The 16976-nt window shown below is 47.4% G+C and overlaps 1 protein-coding gene across 1 annotated transcript in view; it reads left to right on the top strand.

Moving 5' to 3' along the window:
• The window catches only part of pcdh15b (protocadherin-related 15b), a 1048074-nt gene that overhangs the window by 598336 nt on the left and 432762 nt on the right, over positions 1-16976 (top strand). The window contains exon 18 of the mRNA XM_041210329.1: positions 8042-8121. Coding sequence (XP_041066263.1) covers positions 8042-8121 — 80 coding nt within the window. The remainder of the gene's footprint in view (positions 1-8041; positions 8122-16976) is intronic.

A 16976-nucleotide genomic window follows, 5' to 3' on the forward strand; every position in this document is an offset into this window, starting at 1 on the left:
AAAGCCCAGTGAATAGGTAGGCATCATATTTTTTTGAGAAATGCTGCCTTTTCATTAATTACCCTCATGAGGGAAATGGAAATGAAGGAGGGTGTGATGGAGGGGAGATGTAGTGAGTGAAGGAGGGGAAGTGGTGGTGGTGAAGGAGGGTTGATGGGGGGGGGCATGTGAAGGAGGAGGAGATGGGACATGCTCAACTCCTTCACCCCCCCTCCTCCACTCAACACCTGAAGCCTCCCCCCGCTCAGCCTCAAGTTTTCACTCTGGGGTCACACGATGTCTGAGGCATTAAAATGGGATCACACTGGGAAAATGTTTGGGAAGCACTGGTCCAGAGGGTCATTTATTACAAGGTCATTAAATAATCCTGTTACATTTCACATTATCAAGCCTAAAATAGCCTGTTCCCTGGTTGGTTCCAGATTATTTTGTTCTCAGAAATCGTCCCAGATATATCCAATGAACTCATCCTCCAGGCTATCTTTGCTAATTTGATTCATCCAATCTATATGAAGATTAAAATTGCTGATGATTATTCTTGTACCTTTCTTATTACCCCTCATTATTTCTTGATTTATACTCTGTCCTACAGTGTAACTACTGTTAGGGCCCATAAACTACTCCCACGAGTGAATTCTTTCTTTTGCTATTTCTTATCTCCTCTAAATTGATGCTACAACTTGAGCTTCCAAACCAAGATTCATTCTCACTAGCATACTGACCTCACCCTTTATTAACAGAGCTACTGCACCACCTTTTCCTTTCTTCCCGTCCTTCCGAAATGTCAAAAAGTCTTGAATATTCAGATTCCAGCCTTGGTCACCTTGTAACCAGGGGCTAAATTTTTCCGTCGGCGAGCAAGGGGTGGGGCCCGCGCGCCGAAGTGCAAACTGAGGCGGGATGACGATGGGGGGAACCCCCAACATCATCCTGCCCCATTTAAATTTTCAGGAAGGCAGGGCCAAATTAGCTGTCTGCCCTCCAACCTGTCAATGGCCAATTGAGGCCATTGACAGGATAATTAAAATAATTAAAGAACCTGCCCATCCAGCCTTAAGGTTGGCGGGCAGGCGAGGAGCCAAGGTGGGCTTCTGAAAAAACATGAAACCTCAGGGATGAAGTTTCATGTAGGGTTTAAAAAACTTTAATAAAGTTTGAGTGAAATTTATTAATATGTCCCATCACGTGTGACATTGTCACATGAGGGGGATATGTTAAGGATTTTTTTATTTTTCTATTTTTAATTTTATACAAGTGTAAGCGATCTCCCTGAGGCAGCACTTAGCCTCAGGGAGATGTGCGCTCTTTCGTGCGCATGCGTGAAGAGCGGACTCTCGCATTTGGGGATTCCCCTCCCCCCACCCGCACAAGAAGCGCATAGCGCTTCCCGCCGGAGGTCACGCTGGGCAGGCCTTAATTGGCCCACACACTTAAAATGGCGGCGGGGCCCGCTTCTCTGGCGGGGATCGGCTCCCCACCCGCCCAGTGGACAGAAGATTCTGCCCCAGGTTTCTGTAATGGCTATCATATACTCATTTATTTCTATTTGTGCTATCAGTTCATCATTCTGGTTACCAATGCTGCATAAATTCAGATAAGGAGATCTTAATTCTGTCTTTTTTTTAAACCAAGTTTCCCTACTCTGGCCTCATTTGCTTGTGTATTCTTATGTTTGTATGATCTGTCCCTTCCTGTTACAGTTTGCTTATCATTACCCATATTGCTACCCTTCACTATTGCCTTGTCTTTTTCCTTTAACAATCCAAATCTCCCTTCATATGACTAACCACCCCCACCCCACAATGCCTCCCCCCACCCCACTCCCCCACATACACACATTATTTAGTTTAAATCCCTCTCCAGAGTCCTGGTTATACAATTCACCAGGACTCTTTTCTCAGAGGGTTTCAGGTGAAGACCATCCCCACAGTACATCTCCCTCTTTCCCATTACTGGTGCCAGTGCCTCATGAATCAAATCCCATTTCTTCCACATCATTCTTTCCACTACACAATCAATTCTCTGATCTTATTTACCCTATGCCAATTTGCTTGTGGCTCAAGTAATAACCCAGATATTATTATCATTGTGGTTCTGCCTTTTAATTTAGCTCCCAGCTGCTCATGCTCCATTAGCAGAATCTCTTAGTCCTACCTATGTCATTGTTACCAATGTGGACCTTGACAAATGGTTCCTGACCCTCCCAGGGAGCCTTCCCTTAGCCTGGGAATGGGAGTTGTGCTCTCCACTGGAGGCAGCTCCTCTGAGGAGGAAGGGGGGGGCCAGAAGGGGGAGGAGGCCAGAGATGCATGTTCAGCCTCCAGGAGAGCCACCTTTGCGAGAATAGGCACAAGCGCACGGGGCACAGGGCCAAGAGGAAGTTCAAGGTGGAAGGGGCCACAGAAGACACTACTACCCTGTTGCCATGGTAAACAGACAGCAAAGCAGCTATCTCAATATATCTGAGGTCCAGTGCCAAAGGAGGCTCTGTCTCCCAAAGGAGACAGTCTCATCCGTCTGTCAGCTGATTGGGCCTGAGATCTCTCCTGTGTGGGTGGACACCCCATGCCAGTGGCTGTAAAGGTGACAGCTGCCCTCAATTTCTATGCCTCTGGCTCTTTCCAGGGGTCAGTGGGTGATATCTGCAGAGTCTCCCAATCAGCTGTCCACACTTGTGTCAAGCAGCTGAGACGCTCTATTCAGGCATGCATTGACTTTCATCCACTACCTCTGGGACGATGCCAGCCAGACAGAGTGAGCCATAGGCTTCGCGGCCATTGCTGGCTTCCTCCGTGTCCAGGGTGCTATAGCCTGTACACATGTGGCCATCAAGGTGCCAGCAGGTGAACCTGGTGCCTTCGTCAACAGGAAGGGCTTCCACTCCATGAACGTGCAGATATTGTGTGATCACAGGATGCTGATTCTACAAGTCTGTGCAAGGTACCCAGGCAGCTCCTATGATGCCTACATCCTCAGACACTCCCAGGTGCTGAGGTTCTTCAGTGCTCTGGATCGGCTGGATGGATGGCTGCTGGGTGACCAGGGCTATCCCCTCAGAAGATGGCTCATGATGCCTCTTCACCATCCAAGAACAGAAACTGAGCAGTGGTACAATAGGAGCCAGGGCACCACAAGGGCTGTGGTGGAGAGAACCATCGGTCTTCTCAAGATGTGCTTCAGATGCCTGGACTGCTCTGGGGGCGCACTGCAATAGCCCCCAGATCATGTGTCACTGATAGTGGTTGCATGCTGCATTCTCCACAACCTGGCGCTGGAAAGGGACAACGTAGTGAATGAGGAAGACATAGATGCAGCTGCTCCGGATGCACACGATGAATCCAGCAGTGAATCGGAGGATGAGCACGTACAGGAGAACGCTGAGGGAGTAGACGCTGACCCGGGCATACTCCAGGTAGGCAGGGACACCCTGGAGACTTTAATCCAAAGAACCTTCAGCTAACGCACCACAGATGGACTTTCAACACAAGCCAGGGCTGCAGGCTACACTCAATACCTGAGTGCTAAATTAGCCTGGATACTAACATTAACCTTGTCAATAAAGCTCAATGTCAAAGAACTCACTCATAACATCATTGCTTCCCGCCCACATGCAGAAGTAAGGAATCACCCTGAGGCATGGCAACATCTCAAAATTTATTGAGTTAACAAATGTAACTTCATAAAGCAAAACAAAAACGGTGTTAGACATCACATCAAGTCTTCCACAGAGTACTATGAGCCAACATAAAAGTACCAGTGAAAAACCTATGGTGTGCCTAAGGTGACTTAATTGTACACTTATGTTTAGGTGCTGTCTCCTCATTGGCACTGGCATCTGAGACAGCCTGCTCACTGTGCTGTTCTGTTGGCTTCGATGACCTTGGCAGACGTCCTCTGGCCTGCAGAGCATTTGATGGCCCTGCCTGGGAGGGAGCAGCCAGTTCCACAGCTGGCTTCTCCACAGTCGCCGCAGCTTCATCGGATGCCACAGTCACTGGCAGAGGGGTGGAGCAGCTGCCCTCATCCAGAGCGCCCTGAGAGGAGCCCGCAGAGACGCCAGGCAGCTGCTGCATCAACATGGGGTCGCTTCAGACTTCCCTGCTCACTGTAGATGTATGGGCACTGAGCTGGGATATTTGGTGCCCAAGCCATCTCCCACACTGGCACTGACCAGCTGAGGTTAATGCCGCTGTGAGGGCTTGCAGGTCTGAGCACAACCCCAGGAGGCCCTGATTGTTCTTCTGGAGAAGCCTCTCCACGAGAGTCACCACTGTCTTCATGAAGGAGGCATGGCACTTGGGTATGAACCTCATTGCATTGGTGATGCTCCACGTGAACTCCTCCAGCACGGGCAGCATGCCACGCACAGCCTCATGTATCTCCGCCAGATCATCCCGCATATCCAACTGTACTTCCAGCGTTAGCTGCCTCACGGACAACTCCAGAGGCACATCATCAGCCACCGACCAAGCATGTACCTGGTCCCCAGCAATTCTCTGACTGTGGCGTCCTGGGCACTCTCTGTCTCTGCCCGCACCTCAAGCAAGTGTGAAGTGTCCTCACCGTCATCTCCTGGGACACTAGCCGAAGATCTAATTCCCACCAAGGTGCTAATATCTGTGCTGGTGCCTGCCTGGCTGAGATGGTGTGATGCTGATGAGTGGATTTGCTCTGGGGCTTCAGAGACAAGAGATGGGCCCTCTGTCTCCTCCTCCTGGCTCTGCTCTGATGATGTTGAAAGGAAGAAAAAGGACATTTGATTAGTTACAGTGCAGACAATGTCAACTTACATGCTGCTCCCCCGGATCATTAGGCGCTCATCCTTCCATAATCAATGGTCAACCCATGTTGCTAACTTCAATCACTGAGCATTCAGCAATGCCATGGCTTCTGGGACACACATGGTGACCTGAATGCTCGCCAAACATAACTCCCCATGGTATCCCAGCCTCACCACCACCGGTGGACCTGGGGGTTTGGCACCTCAACAGATCCATGGTCTGCTGCTCGAAAGCCATTAGGATGGCCAACTGGGCCTGGCCTCTGCCCGTCCACATTCATTCCGAAGTATTGTGCACAATCTTCTCCTGAAAAGGAGAGAGGTTTATTGATTAGTCCAGCCTGCACCTGAATTCCCATCTCATTCCTGCCAAGCCAGCCAGAGAGGGACATTGCAGGGCTCCAGTTCTTCATCATCCCGCAGCTGCTGCACACTCACCCAAAGAAACCAGGGCTGACCACCCCCACCCCCCATTTGCCCAAATGCTGCCTCCTTCACATGGTGGCACCACAAGGTGTAACGTTGCTAAGCAAGGAGGCACAAGCACGTGGAGTACAAAGACCAGTAGATGGATTGGTGCCCTGCCAACTGAAAGCTCCTCTCCCACCATGTTAGTTCCCCGACTTTGACATACTTTGCAGTTCCAGCACTATGCTGAGGTGCAGATCCTTGACTTTCGCCCTCATTCTATACTCTGGGTGCCAGTGTCACACATGTTGCGGATGCAGACCTAGCTCAACCCTGTCAGGATGAACTGGGCATGGGCAATCTCTGCTGTCACACCCAGCGAGGGATATATGCTGTGAATGATTCAATGCCGTTACTGTACTCAGAGTTGCTGGGGGGAAAGGGTGATGGCTGCATTAAGGGACTAGAGGCAACATGGTACTCACCCTTTCCAAGCACAGGAGATCATTGAATCTTTTGCGGCACTGGAGTCGCATCACATCATGGGAGCTAACAATCTCAGCCGCCTCCTTCCACGCACATTTGGTCAGGTAGGGAGGCCTCTGCCTCCTGTCCCTCGAAAGAAGGACCAATCGCTGCGTTACCACCACCTCCAGGAGAGCAGCTAGGCACTCATTGGAAAATGAGGGGCACACTGACCCGGTGACCTACCCTCCAGCCTGGCCTGCCCCACTGGCCTACTGTCCAGCTGGCCTGCCATGATGGCCTACCCTCCAGCCAGGCCTGCCGTGATGGCCTACCGTCCAGCCTGGCCTGCCTCGATGGCTTACCCTCGGCCTGACCTGCCCCGATGGCCTACGCTCCGGACTTGCGTCACACACATTGCCCCTCTGATGTGCTCTTCACTCAGCCATTGTGAGCAGCCTTTCTAAGGCTTCCAGGCCTTCATTTATACAGGCCACTGGGTCGCCATTGGATCCTGCAGGCTAAGCGCGCCTGCCGCCACCACCTGCCCACTCCCGTGAACTACGCTGGGCGGGCCTTAATTGGCTTGCCCATGTAAAATGGTGCACAGATCCAATTGCGGGTGGCGATCAGGTCCACGCCCACTCCCGCTACCTCATGGCCCGCCCGACGTAGGGAAAATTGTCCCCCTGGTCTCGCTCTTTGTATGCTGCCACTATCACTCAACTGTAACCACAACAGGATTGGATTTTTCTGCTGGGTAGGGTGATAGGGGTGGTGGGGGCCTATAATCGGGCCGGAAGGGAAAATGGAGGGCCAAAACGAAGGTGGGATTTCCAGCCATGCTGTTCAGTGGCCATTTTGTTTTCTGTCCCACTTCCATACCCGTCCGATCGGGGATGGGAAAATCCTGGCCTTGGTTTCTGTGTATTTGTGTGAATCTACCCCTGTCATGGCTGCCTAATCATGCAAATTGTCATCCAAACTTCCTCCATATCCATATTATCCTCTTCCTCAAAACACAGGAAGAGCTCAGAGGCACGTGCATTTTGCAGGTGGGGCAATGGACACTCAGGGATTACTATGGTGCAAATCCTAGTAACTATGCCTCAGCTTGGCACTTTTAACTCAACAATCAGATAAATAAAACCCTAGCTCATCAAAACGGTCACTAAAACACACTTCTGATTTGTTACTGTCTCTAGCAGCCTACAATTCTACTGATATTGGTATCAATTTTTGGGTGCAGGTTCCTTGCATTTTGGGAAGAAAATTGAGTGTTGCATGTTAATCACTTATTGCACATAGATGTTAATGGTGCAGCTGAGAATTTGGGGATTCATAGGGAGCTAAGCAGAGTAGAGGAAGATAGTAAGTTCCCCAGGATTGGCAGTGTACTAGTGTCAAGATTTTCATTCATATTTTCTTACTTTAGTACTGAAATTATATCTAGTACAGCTTCTAAGCAGAGGAAAGTCGAGACCAGCTTTGACACAATTAGTGGCTGCTTCTCAGACTGCCTGTGTTATGGCAGTGTTATCTGCACAGCCACCCAAAGTGGATGACCAAGCCTTTAAGCTTTTCACAAAGCGTGGTTTGCATTGCTGATGGCGGCTGCCACTGATGATGGGCGTGACTTCCCTTTTCAGTAACTGTAACCAGCCTTTAACCCTGAAGCACCTCACCTGTTATTCCCAGCAAGGAGATGTGATCATAAAATCACAAGCCTGTAGCCCTGAATTTTCATCGAATCACTTAATCGGGTGGAAAATCAGGGATTGCAACTATGACTTTCTTATTCATGCCTGTATTCATACTGCTCCTTGCCAGAATCAGCCTCTGATTTTTGATTTGATGGTTGTAATTGCATACCCAATGAAATAACCAGGACAATTCTTCTAACCCCATTGGTCGAGGTCTCAAATTAAATTGTACAATATTGGTGAATAAATGCTTAATTCTTATATGTACGATTCCTTTGTGGCGATATTAAACTGTGCTTTAACAGGTTCTTCTCACAGACTTTGCACATACTATTACTCTCCTTATTCCAGTTCAAGTAAGTAAAGTGCTTTTTTCAAAGATTGATGGCTCAGTTCCCTATGATAGAAACTTCCAGTGTTCAATCGCACAATCAGTTACGCTCAGGAGCCCCTAACCATTTTACTTGTTTAAGAAAAAGTGTGACAATAATTTGCAATATTCTACAATTGAAATTAAAACAGCTTTACCATCATAGCTATTAACATGAGCCTGCAACGTGCAAGAAGTTACTGCAAGTGCAAGAAAATCCATTTTAAAGATGTCAAGAACCTCAGATGGATACATTGTACTTGGCTAACTTTAATTGTTATGTTATAACTATGCTTCTTTTTCTATATATTTTAGGCAACTGATCGTGAGAGAGACCCAATCACTTATCGCATTCAAAATGGAGATCCACAGGAAGTTTTTACCATTACTCAAAAGTAAGAGGAAATAGATAACCTTAGAAATGTAAACAATATGACTCATTAAGTAAATTTGATGACAATGCACAATGGGGACAGACATTAGCATGCCTGATTCACTGCCAACAAAATTAAAAATACCTGGAAAAACTCAGCAGGTCTGGCAGCATCTGCAGAGAGGAACACAATTAATGTTTCGAGTCCGTATGACTGTTCAACAGAACTAAGTAAAAATAGAAAAGAGGTGAAATATAAGCTGGTTTGGTGGGGGGGGGTTGTTGCTGCGGTGGGACAGGTAGAGCTGGACAGAGGGCCAGATAGGTGGAGATAGCCAAAAGATGTCATAGACAAAAGGACAAAGAGGTGTTGAAGGTGATGATATTATCTAAGGAATATGCTACTTAAGGGTAGAAAGCAGGACAAGCAAGGTACAGATAGCCCTAGTGGGGGTGGGTTTGGGGTGAAGGGAAGGGATCGAAATAGGCTAAAAGGTAGAGATAAAACAATGGATGGAAATACATTTAAAAATAATGGAAATAGGTGGGAGAAGAAAAATCTACATAAATTGTTGGAAAAAAAGGGGGGATCGGAAAGGGGTGGGGATGGAGGAGAGTTCATGATCTAAAATTGTTGAACTCAATATTCAGTCCGGAAGGCTGTAAAGTGCCTGGTCGGAAGATGAGATGCTGTTCCTCCAGTTTGCGTTGAGCTTCACTGGAACAATGCAGCAGGCCAAGGACGGACATGTGGGCATTTTTCGATCCCTTCCCTCCACCCCACCCCCCACTAGGGCTATCTATACCTTGCTTGTCCTGCTTTCTACCCTTCAAACCTCTTTGTCCTTTTGTCTATGACATCTTTTGGCAATCTCTACCCATCACTGGCCCTCTATCCAGCTCTACCTGTCCCACCCCGCCCCCCCCTTAAGCCAGCTTATATTTCACCTCTTTTCTATTTTTACTTAGTTCTGTTGAAGAGTCACACGGATTTGAAATGTTAACTTTGTTCCACTCCGCAGATGCTGCCAGACCTGCTGAGTTTTTCCAGGTATTTTTATTTTTGTTTTGGATTTCCAGCATCTGCAGTTTTTTGCTTTTATCTCACTGCCAACACTTTTCTCTCCATTCATGTCATAATTATAGCTTGATGTGTGAAGCCCTTGGGAGACAAGAGTGTGTCAAGCTTTTCAGTTGTATGATTCTCTGTGGTCCTGCTAAGGTATTCAGTTATACATATGATGATATAAAAAAGCTAAAAGGTGAGGTGATAGATTGGCAAGAGTAGAGCTGTAAATGTGCAACATGTTGATAGGTAGCGCGAGTACCATGAAACCTTGGGGCCTTTACCTTGTCCATAATATTATTGCTGGTTCGAAGTGTGCCACTGTCTGCTACATCTGTTACCTGGTTCTACATCTCCTGTTGTTCGTGTTGATCAAACACCACCACTACTATGTTGGATAATGCTTCTTTCATCTATCTTGGGCAATAGCACCTCCATTTCTCCAAGCCTCAAGGAAGGAATGAGGTGTTGTACCACTCCACCACGTGCCCAGAGCTGCTATTACAAGGGCTGAAAGGGAGAGGAGGAACGAACGGCACAGCAGCACCCTCTTCCTCCCCCGGAAACAACGTCCATGTGGAGCCGGCATGCACCATGCCGCCCTGCCTCGCAGCCATAAGGTGAAATAATGAGAGCTGAGTAGGATGAGGGGCAGAAGTCCTGCCCTCTAGAGCTGCCAGCCAATTGGATTGGTACTGAAGAAGGAAGAGAAGATCAAGGCCCATAGATCGTTGGAGCTGGTAAGTCCAGGGTCTTGGGCCAGGAGGGTTTGGGTAGGTTAGAGAGAAGAGTGCAGGTGGTGGGGTGCAGGGGGGGATGGGTGGAGGGAGGGGGTGGGTTTAAGGGAAGAAGCTGGTAGGAAGGAAGGGGTGTTCGACCTTAGGGGGCTGCCCGCAATCAGCAAAGGGCAGCCCCCAAAAAGTGATGCCCCACTTCCTTCCCGCTCTTTGAACATTTAAGTTAAAAATCGGGCTTCCTGCTTCTGCTCTGCTGTCCATGCCAAACATTTTATGGTGCAGGCAGCGTATTATCAGGGTCAAGCGACAGCCTGACATAGTCATACTCACAGAATCATACGTAAAAGATAATGTCCCAGATACCACTATCACCATCCCTGGGTATTTCCTGTCCCATCGGCAAGACAGACCCAGCAGCGGTGGTGGCACAGTAGTATACACTGGAAAGGGAGTTGCCCTGGGAGTGTTCAGCATTCACTCCGGCCCCCATGGAGCTTCATGGCACAGGTCAAACATGGGCAAGGAAATCTCCTGCTGATTACCACGTACCGCATCTCACCCCTCGCGCCCCCCCCCCCCCCCGCCTCAGCTGATAAATTAGCATTACTCCATGTTCAACACCACTTGGAGGAAGCACTCAGGGTGGCAAGGGCGCAGAATGTACTCTAGGTGGGAAACCTCAATGTCCATCATCACGAGTAGCTTGGTAGCATGACTACAGACCAAGCTGTCCAAATTCTAAAGGACATAGCTGCTAGACTGGGTCTGCGGCAGGTGGCGAGGGAACCAACTAAAGGGAAAAACACACTTGATTTCATCCTCATCAATCTGCCTGCCACAGATGCATCTGTGCACGACAGTATCAGTAGGAGTGACCACTACACAGTCCTTGTGCAGATGAAGTCCTGTCTGCTAATTGAGGATACATTCCATCCTGTTGTGTGGCACTACCACTGTGCTAAATGGGATAGATTTAGGACAGTTCTAGCCACTCAAGACTGGGCATCCATGAGGCGCAGTGGGCCATCAGCAGCAGCAGAATTGTACTCAATCACAATCTGTAACCTCATGGCCCAGCATATCTCCCATTCTACCATTACTGCCAAGCCAGAGGATCAACCCTGGTTCAATGAAGAGTGCAAGAGGACATGCCAGGAGCAGCACCAGACATACCTAAAAATGAGGTGTCAACTTGGTGGAGCTACAACTCAGGACTATTTGCTTGCCAAACAGCACAAGCAGCATGTGATAGACAGAGCTAAATATCCCTCAACCAATGGATCAGGTCTAAGATCTGCAGTCCTGCCACATCCAGTAATGAATGGTGGTGGATAATTAAACAACTCGCTGGAGGAGGAGGCTCCACAAAGATCCTCATCCTCAATGATGGGGGAGCCCAGCATATCAGTGCAAAAGATGAGGCTGAAGCATTTGCAACAATCTTCAGCTAGACGCGCCGAGTGGATGATCCATCTCGGCCTCCTGCGGAGGTTCCCAGCATCACATGTGCCAGTCTTCAACCAATTTGATTCACTCCACGGGATAGCAAAAGATGGCTGAAGGCACTGGATACAGCAAAGGCTATGAGCCCTGACAATATTCCGGCCATAGTACTGAAGACTTGTACTCCTAGAACTTGCTGCTCCTCTAGACAAGTGGTTCCAGTGCAGCTATAACACTGACATCTAGCCGGCAATGTGGAAAATTGCACAGGCATGTCCTGTACACAAAAAGCAGGACAAATCCAGCCAAGCCAATTACCACCCATCAGTCTACTCTCAATCATCAGTAAAGTGATGGAAGAGTTCATCAACAGTGCTAACAAGTGGCACTTGCTTAACATTAACCTGATCACTGACTGTCTGTTTGTGAACGCCAGAGTCACTCAGCTCTTGACCTCATTACAACCTTGATTCAAAAATGGACAAAAGAGCTGAACTCCCAAGTTGAGGTGAGACTGACTGCCCTTGACATCAAGGCAGCATTTGACCGAGTGTGGCATCAAGGAGCCCGAGCAAAACTGGAGTCAGTGGGAATCAGGGGGAAACCTCTCCGCTGGTTGGAGTCTTACCTAGCACAAAGGAAAATGGCCATGGTTGTTGGAGGTCAGTCATTTCAGGACATCACTGCCTGAGTTCCTCAGGGTAGTGTCATCAGCCCAACCATCTTCAGCTGTTTCATCAATGACTTCCTTTCCATTATAAGGTCAGAAGTGGGGATACTCGCTGATGATTACACAATGTTCAGCACCATTCATGACTCTTTAGATACTGAAGCAGTCCACGTCCATATGCAGCAAGATCCGGGCTTGGGCTGACAAGTGGCAAGTAATATTTGCGCCACACAACTGCCAGGCAATGACCATCTCCAAGAAGAGGAAATCTAACCATCGGCCCTCGACACGCAAGAGCATTACCATTGCTGAATCCCTCGCTATCAACATCCTGGGGGTTACCATTGACCAGAAATTGAACCGGGCTAGCCATATAAATACTGTGGCTACAAGAGCAGCTCAGAGGCTAGGAATCATCTGACAAGTAACTCACCTCCTGATTCCCAAAAGCCTGTCCCATCTACAAGGCACAAGTCAGAAGTGCAATGGAATGCTCACTGCTTGCCTGGATGAGTGCAGTTCCAACAACACTCAAGAAGCTTGACACTGTCCAGGACAAAGCAACCCACTTGATTGGCACCACATCCACAAACATTCACTCTCTCCACCACCAACACACAGTAGCAGCAGTGTGTACCATCTAAAGATGCACTGCAGGAACTCACCAAGGCTCCTTAGACAGCACCTTCCAATCCCAATTCCACAACCACTGCCATCCAGAAGGACAAGGGTAGCAGACACATGGGAACACCATCACCTGTAAGTTTCCCTACAAGCCACTCACCATCCTGACTTGGAAATATATCGCCCTTCCTTCACTGTTGCTGGTCAAAATCCTTGAACTCCCTCCCTACCAGCACTGTGGGTGTACCTACACCACATGGACTGCAGCGGTTCAAGAAGACAGCTCACCACCACCTTCTCAAGGGCAATTAGGGATGGGCAATGAATGCTGGCCTAGCCAGTGACACCCACATCCCATGAATGAATAAAGAAAAACAATTATCCTGATAACAAGCCTTAATGACCCTTAATCATTCATTTGAATATGGTGGGTAGGCTGCCGATTTTGGCGGCCACCCCCACACATTATGGGGGTGAGCTCGGGCTGAGTGGGAAGCTAGTCAGATTGGCGCCCATCCTATTTTATATGCCCCCACCCCCATGGAAACACACCCACCGGCAGCACGTAATCTTCAGCCCCATGGGCAGAATTTTGCCGTTGGCAAGTAGAGGGCAGGGCCAGCTTGCTGACATGTAAAATGACGCGTGGTGACATTGGGCGGAACCCCTGACGTCATCCTGGTCCATTTAAATTTTCAGGAAGGCGGGGGCATAGCAAAATAAGCTGCGCGCCCGCCAACCTGTCAATGGCCAATTGAGGCCAATGACAGGGTCATTTAAACAATTAAAGGAGCTGCCCATCCAACATTAAGGTTGGCGGCAGGCCAGGAGCCCCGGCAGCAAATTGATAAAACATGAAACCTCATCCAGCGGCGGGATGAGGTTTCATGCGGTGTTGCAAAAATTTTAATAAAGTTATAATGTGACATTGTCACATGAGGTGGACATAGGGAATTTTTATTTTTTTTTATTTTTAATATTTTTAAAAGTGTCAGTGATCTCCCTGAGACAGCACTTTGCCTCAGGGAGATGTGCACTCTTTCCTGCGCATGCGTGAAAGAGCGCACTCTTGCATTTGGGGAAGCATAGTGCTTCCCACCGGACGTCATGCTGGGCCCACCCACGTAAAACGGCGGCGGGGCCCACTTCTCCAACAGGGATCGGCTCCCCGCCTGCCAGAGATTGGGTCGGGCCCACTCACCTGCCAGATAGAAAATTCTGCCCCATGTCTCTGTTTTGGGTTTACTTTCACTTAATACTTTCTGTCACCTTTGTCCCCCATCCTTTACAATTCATTTTTTTAAATGTTTTGAAGGTTGAAAGAATTTTTGACCATACCCCCATCCTATACATATATATATAAAAACAAAAAACTGCGGATGCTGGAAATCCAAAACAAAAACAGAATTACCTGGAAAAACTCAGCAGGTCTGGCAGCATCGGCGGAGAAGAAAAGAGTTGACGTTTCGAGTCCTCATGACCCTTCGACAGAACTAGGAACCATTCTATACAGCTACACACCGCCACATTTAAGGACAAAGCTATTCAGGGAGTTTAAGAAAATTGTGTAAATGAATTGAATGCTGGAAATTGCCAGAAACGAGCTCTCTGGGATTTTGTCTAGCACACACCAGATGCAAACTGGTAGCGGCTGCACTGAAGCAGGAAAACCAGTCCTCTTTTCAACTTCCTTTGCAGTAATAAAAGCATCCTATTTCTGCCATCCATCTTATAATTTCTCTATTTTTAGTTTGGAAAATCAAGACAGAAAAATGATATCTTTTTCAAAATGTAACCTGAGTAGAGCTACTACCGATAACATTTAAACTTAAAAACATATTTTCCCATACTTTAAATAATTCCAGAACATGAGCTAGATTAGTCATGGGCATTTTGATGACAGGTAAATCATCAATAAAAAGCACCGTGATTTCACCATTTGAAAATCTGACAAGCCAAACCAAGGAAGAACTCAGGTTGTATGGTACAACCCTGTATTCTTTGCATAAGGGAGCTAAGCAATCTGTTTCATAAATCCTGGAATTAAATGCCTCACAAAGGCAGAGTTCTCAAGCTTGTTTGCACACGTTAAACAAAGGCAGCTTCATTGGCTCAGACATGTCCACAAGATGGAAGATAGTCGCAATAACCAAGGGCTTTTGTTACCGTGAGTTAGCCAGAGGCAGATGGCCAGTAGGACGGCCAAAGCTCTGCTTCAAGGATGCTTGCAAGCATGATATGTAGGCCCTAAACATGAATTATCACACCTAGGAGTCACTAGCAAGTGACAAAGGAAAATGGCAACCCATTCTGCGTGCTGGCATGCACCATCACGATGGCTAGTGGCTACAGCACCTTGGCAACAGACACCAATGCCAGGATGACATTTGGTAGCTCATGTGTGGCTCTTGTGGCAGATCCTGCCTCTCATGGATTGACCACTCCAGCCACTGGTAACGGTGTGCCATATGGAGACATCCCATCTGAAATGGGTTTGTTTGCTGCATGTCCATAATCTTTCACAGATGGAAGGATGCCGGAGGAGAAAATAAATAATATATAACAATACAAATGATTACCAGTTATAAATTTGTTTCTTGGCTTTTCTTAAATTAAGTGCTTTATCACTGTCATCATGGAATGAGGAATTTGATAATGCAATGGGCCAGATTTTGCTGTAACATGGCATCAGATGATTTGCCCTTGCACAGTTAGATTCTAAATTTTTCTGATTAGCAAGTTGTCAAAATTGTGAGATGATGACATGGCATCATGACAATTGAAACCTAAAGAAATGAGATGGTGCACTTGTTTGTTATAGTTAATTTTTAATGACAGAGAGGTTGACTGGCACTAATTACCACTTATCACAACTTCAAAAGTGTACTTAGACTTGAAATAATGGGCGGAATTTTCAATTCCAGGACTAAGTCCAGTGGCAGTGGTGAAAATGGGCAATGTTTCTAGCTGTGGAGGCCAGTGGGAATTCACGCTGTATTGCACAACACTGGCCTCATTAATTATGCAGTCAATGGTTTCCCGATGGTTTGCGTGGCAAGGCAGCCTGGGTGGCACGCACCCTGCCATCATATCTGTCTGCCATATTTAAAAGGCACCTGGACATCAACTCACCTACGGTTGAGGGAAAACATCCACTTCCTGGCAGCTCCTGAAGATAGAATATCCATCCAGTAGTTTCTCCATCCATCCACTGCTGCACGTGGTGTTCCAGTGTCTGGTCACTGGAGGCTTCCATCTTCCATCCCAAACTCTGGAGGCTGCCCCAGGCCTTTTTTAGGTAAATCCTGACATCTCCATGCCACGTTGGTCCAGACATGCTCTGGACTGGCGTGATACCCTGCTGGTGGACGGAGAATCGGGCAGGACAGACGTTTCTGGTCGAGCCTTCACCTGCGCCCCATTAACAGGCCATGGCAGGTGGGAGCACAAGTTTCTGCTATCGTTTTATGCCGATGGGAAACCAATTTTTCAGCTACTGCCACATTGTTCCCCCCACCATCCATCATTAAACCCAACGTGGGGGGAACTGGAACATTCCACCCATTTGTGGTAAGCTTAATTTATATCCTCCATGTAAATACAGCAACTTTGCACCATTGAATACAAATCAGTGGTGAGCCAGACAGTGATGTAACTCTTATAACAGCTTTTGGATATTTAATTACACAATTGGTCATCTCCAAATGTTATTGCATCATTTGCACGTAAATAATGTGGGTATAATTATACCCCTAAGTGGCAGGAGCACCACTTCCCAAAGAAAACCAGCCAGAGTCAAGTAAAGTAAAATGAAAAGGAAAATGTAAAAACTAGCACTGATCTAGCAACTGGGATACCAGCTCTACACATTTCCAGGATATCTGCATCCCTTCAACTGTGGCCTCAAGCAATCTCAATTTTATTGCCCCACCACTAGAGGTTGTGTTTTGCAGGTGCCGGGGCCCTAAACTCATCCTCATTTTCCTTCTTTAAGGTGTTTCTTAAAACCTATCTCCATGACCAAGCTTTTGGTCATCTGCCCTAATATCTCCTTGTGTAGAACAGTGTGAAATTTTGTCTGATAACGCTCTTGTGAAACCCCCTTAGAACACTTTACTATGTTAAAGGCACTTTATAAATGGAGGTTGTTGTTGTTGTTAATTTTTATAGATAGAAAATCCTGGGCTTTGGTTTGTACAATGTTGCCAGGTCCAAATTAGAATTTCGACTTCTTGATGTACAGGAAAAATGACAAGATGACAATCTTAATAAATTTGACAACTGTATCATTATAAAATCAATTTGTTTGCTTTTGCTCTTGAGACCCGATCACAACT

Source organism: Carcharodon carcharias, chromosome 17 (genome assembly GCF_017639515.1).
Source record: "Carcharodon carcharias isolate sCarCar2 chromosome 17, sCarCar2.pri, whole genome shotgun sequence".
NCBI lineage: Eukaryota > Metazoa > Chordata > Chondrichthyes > Lamniformes > Lamnidae > Carcharodon > Carcharodon carcharias.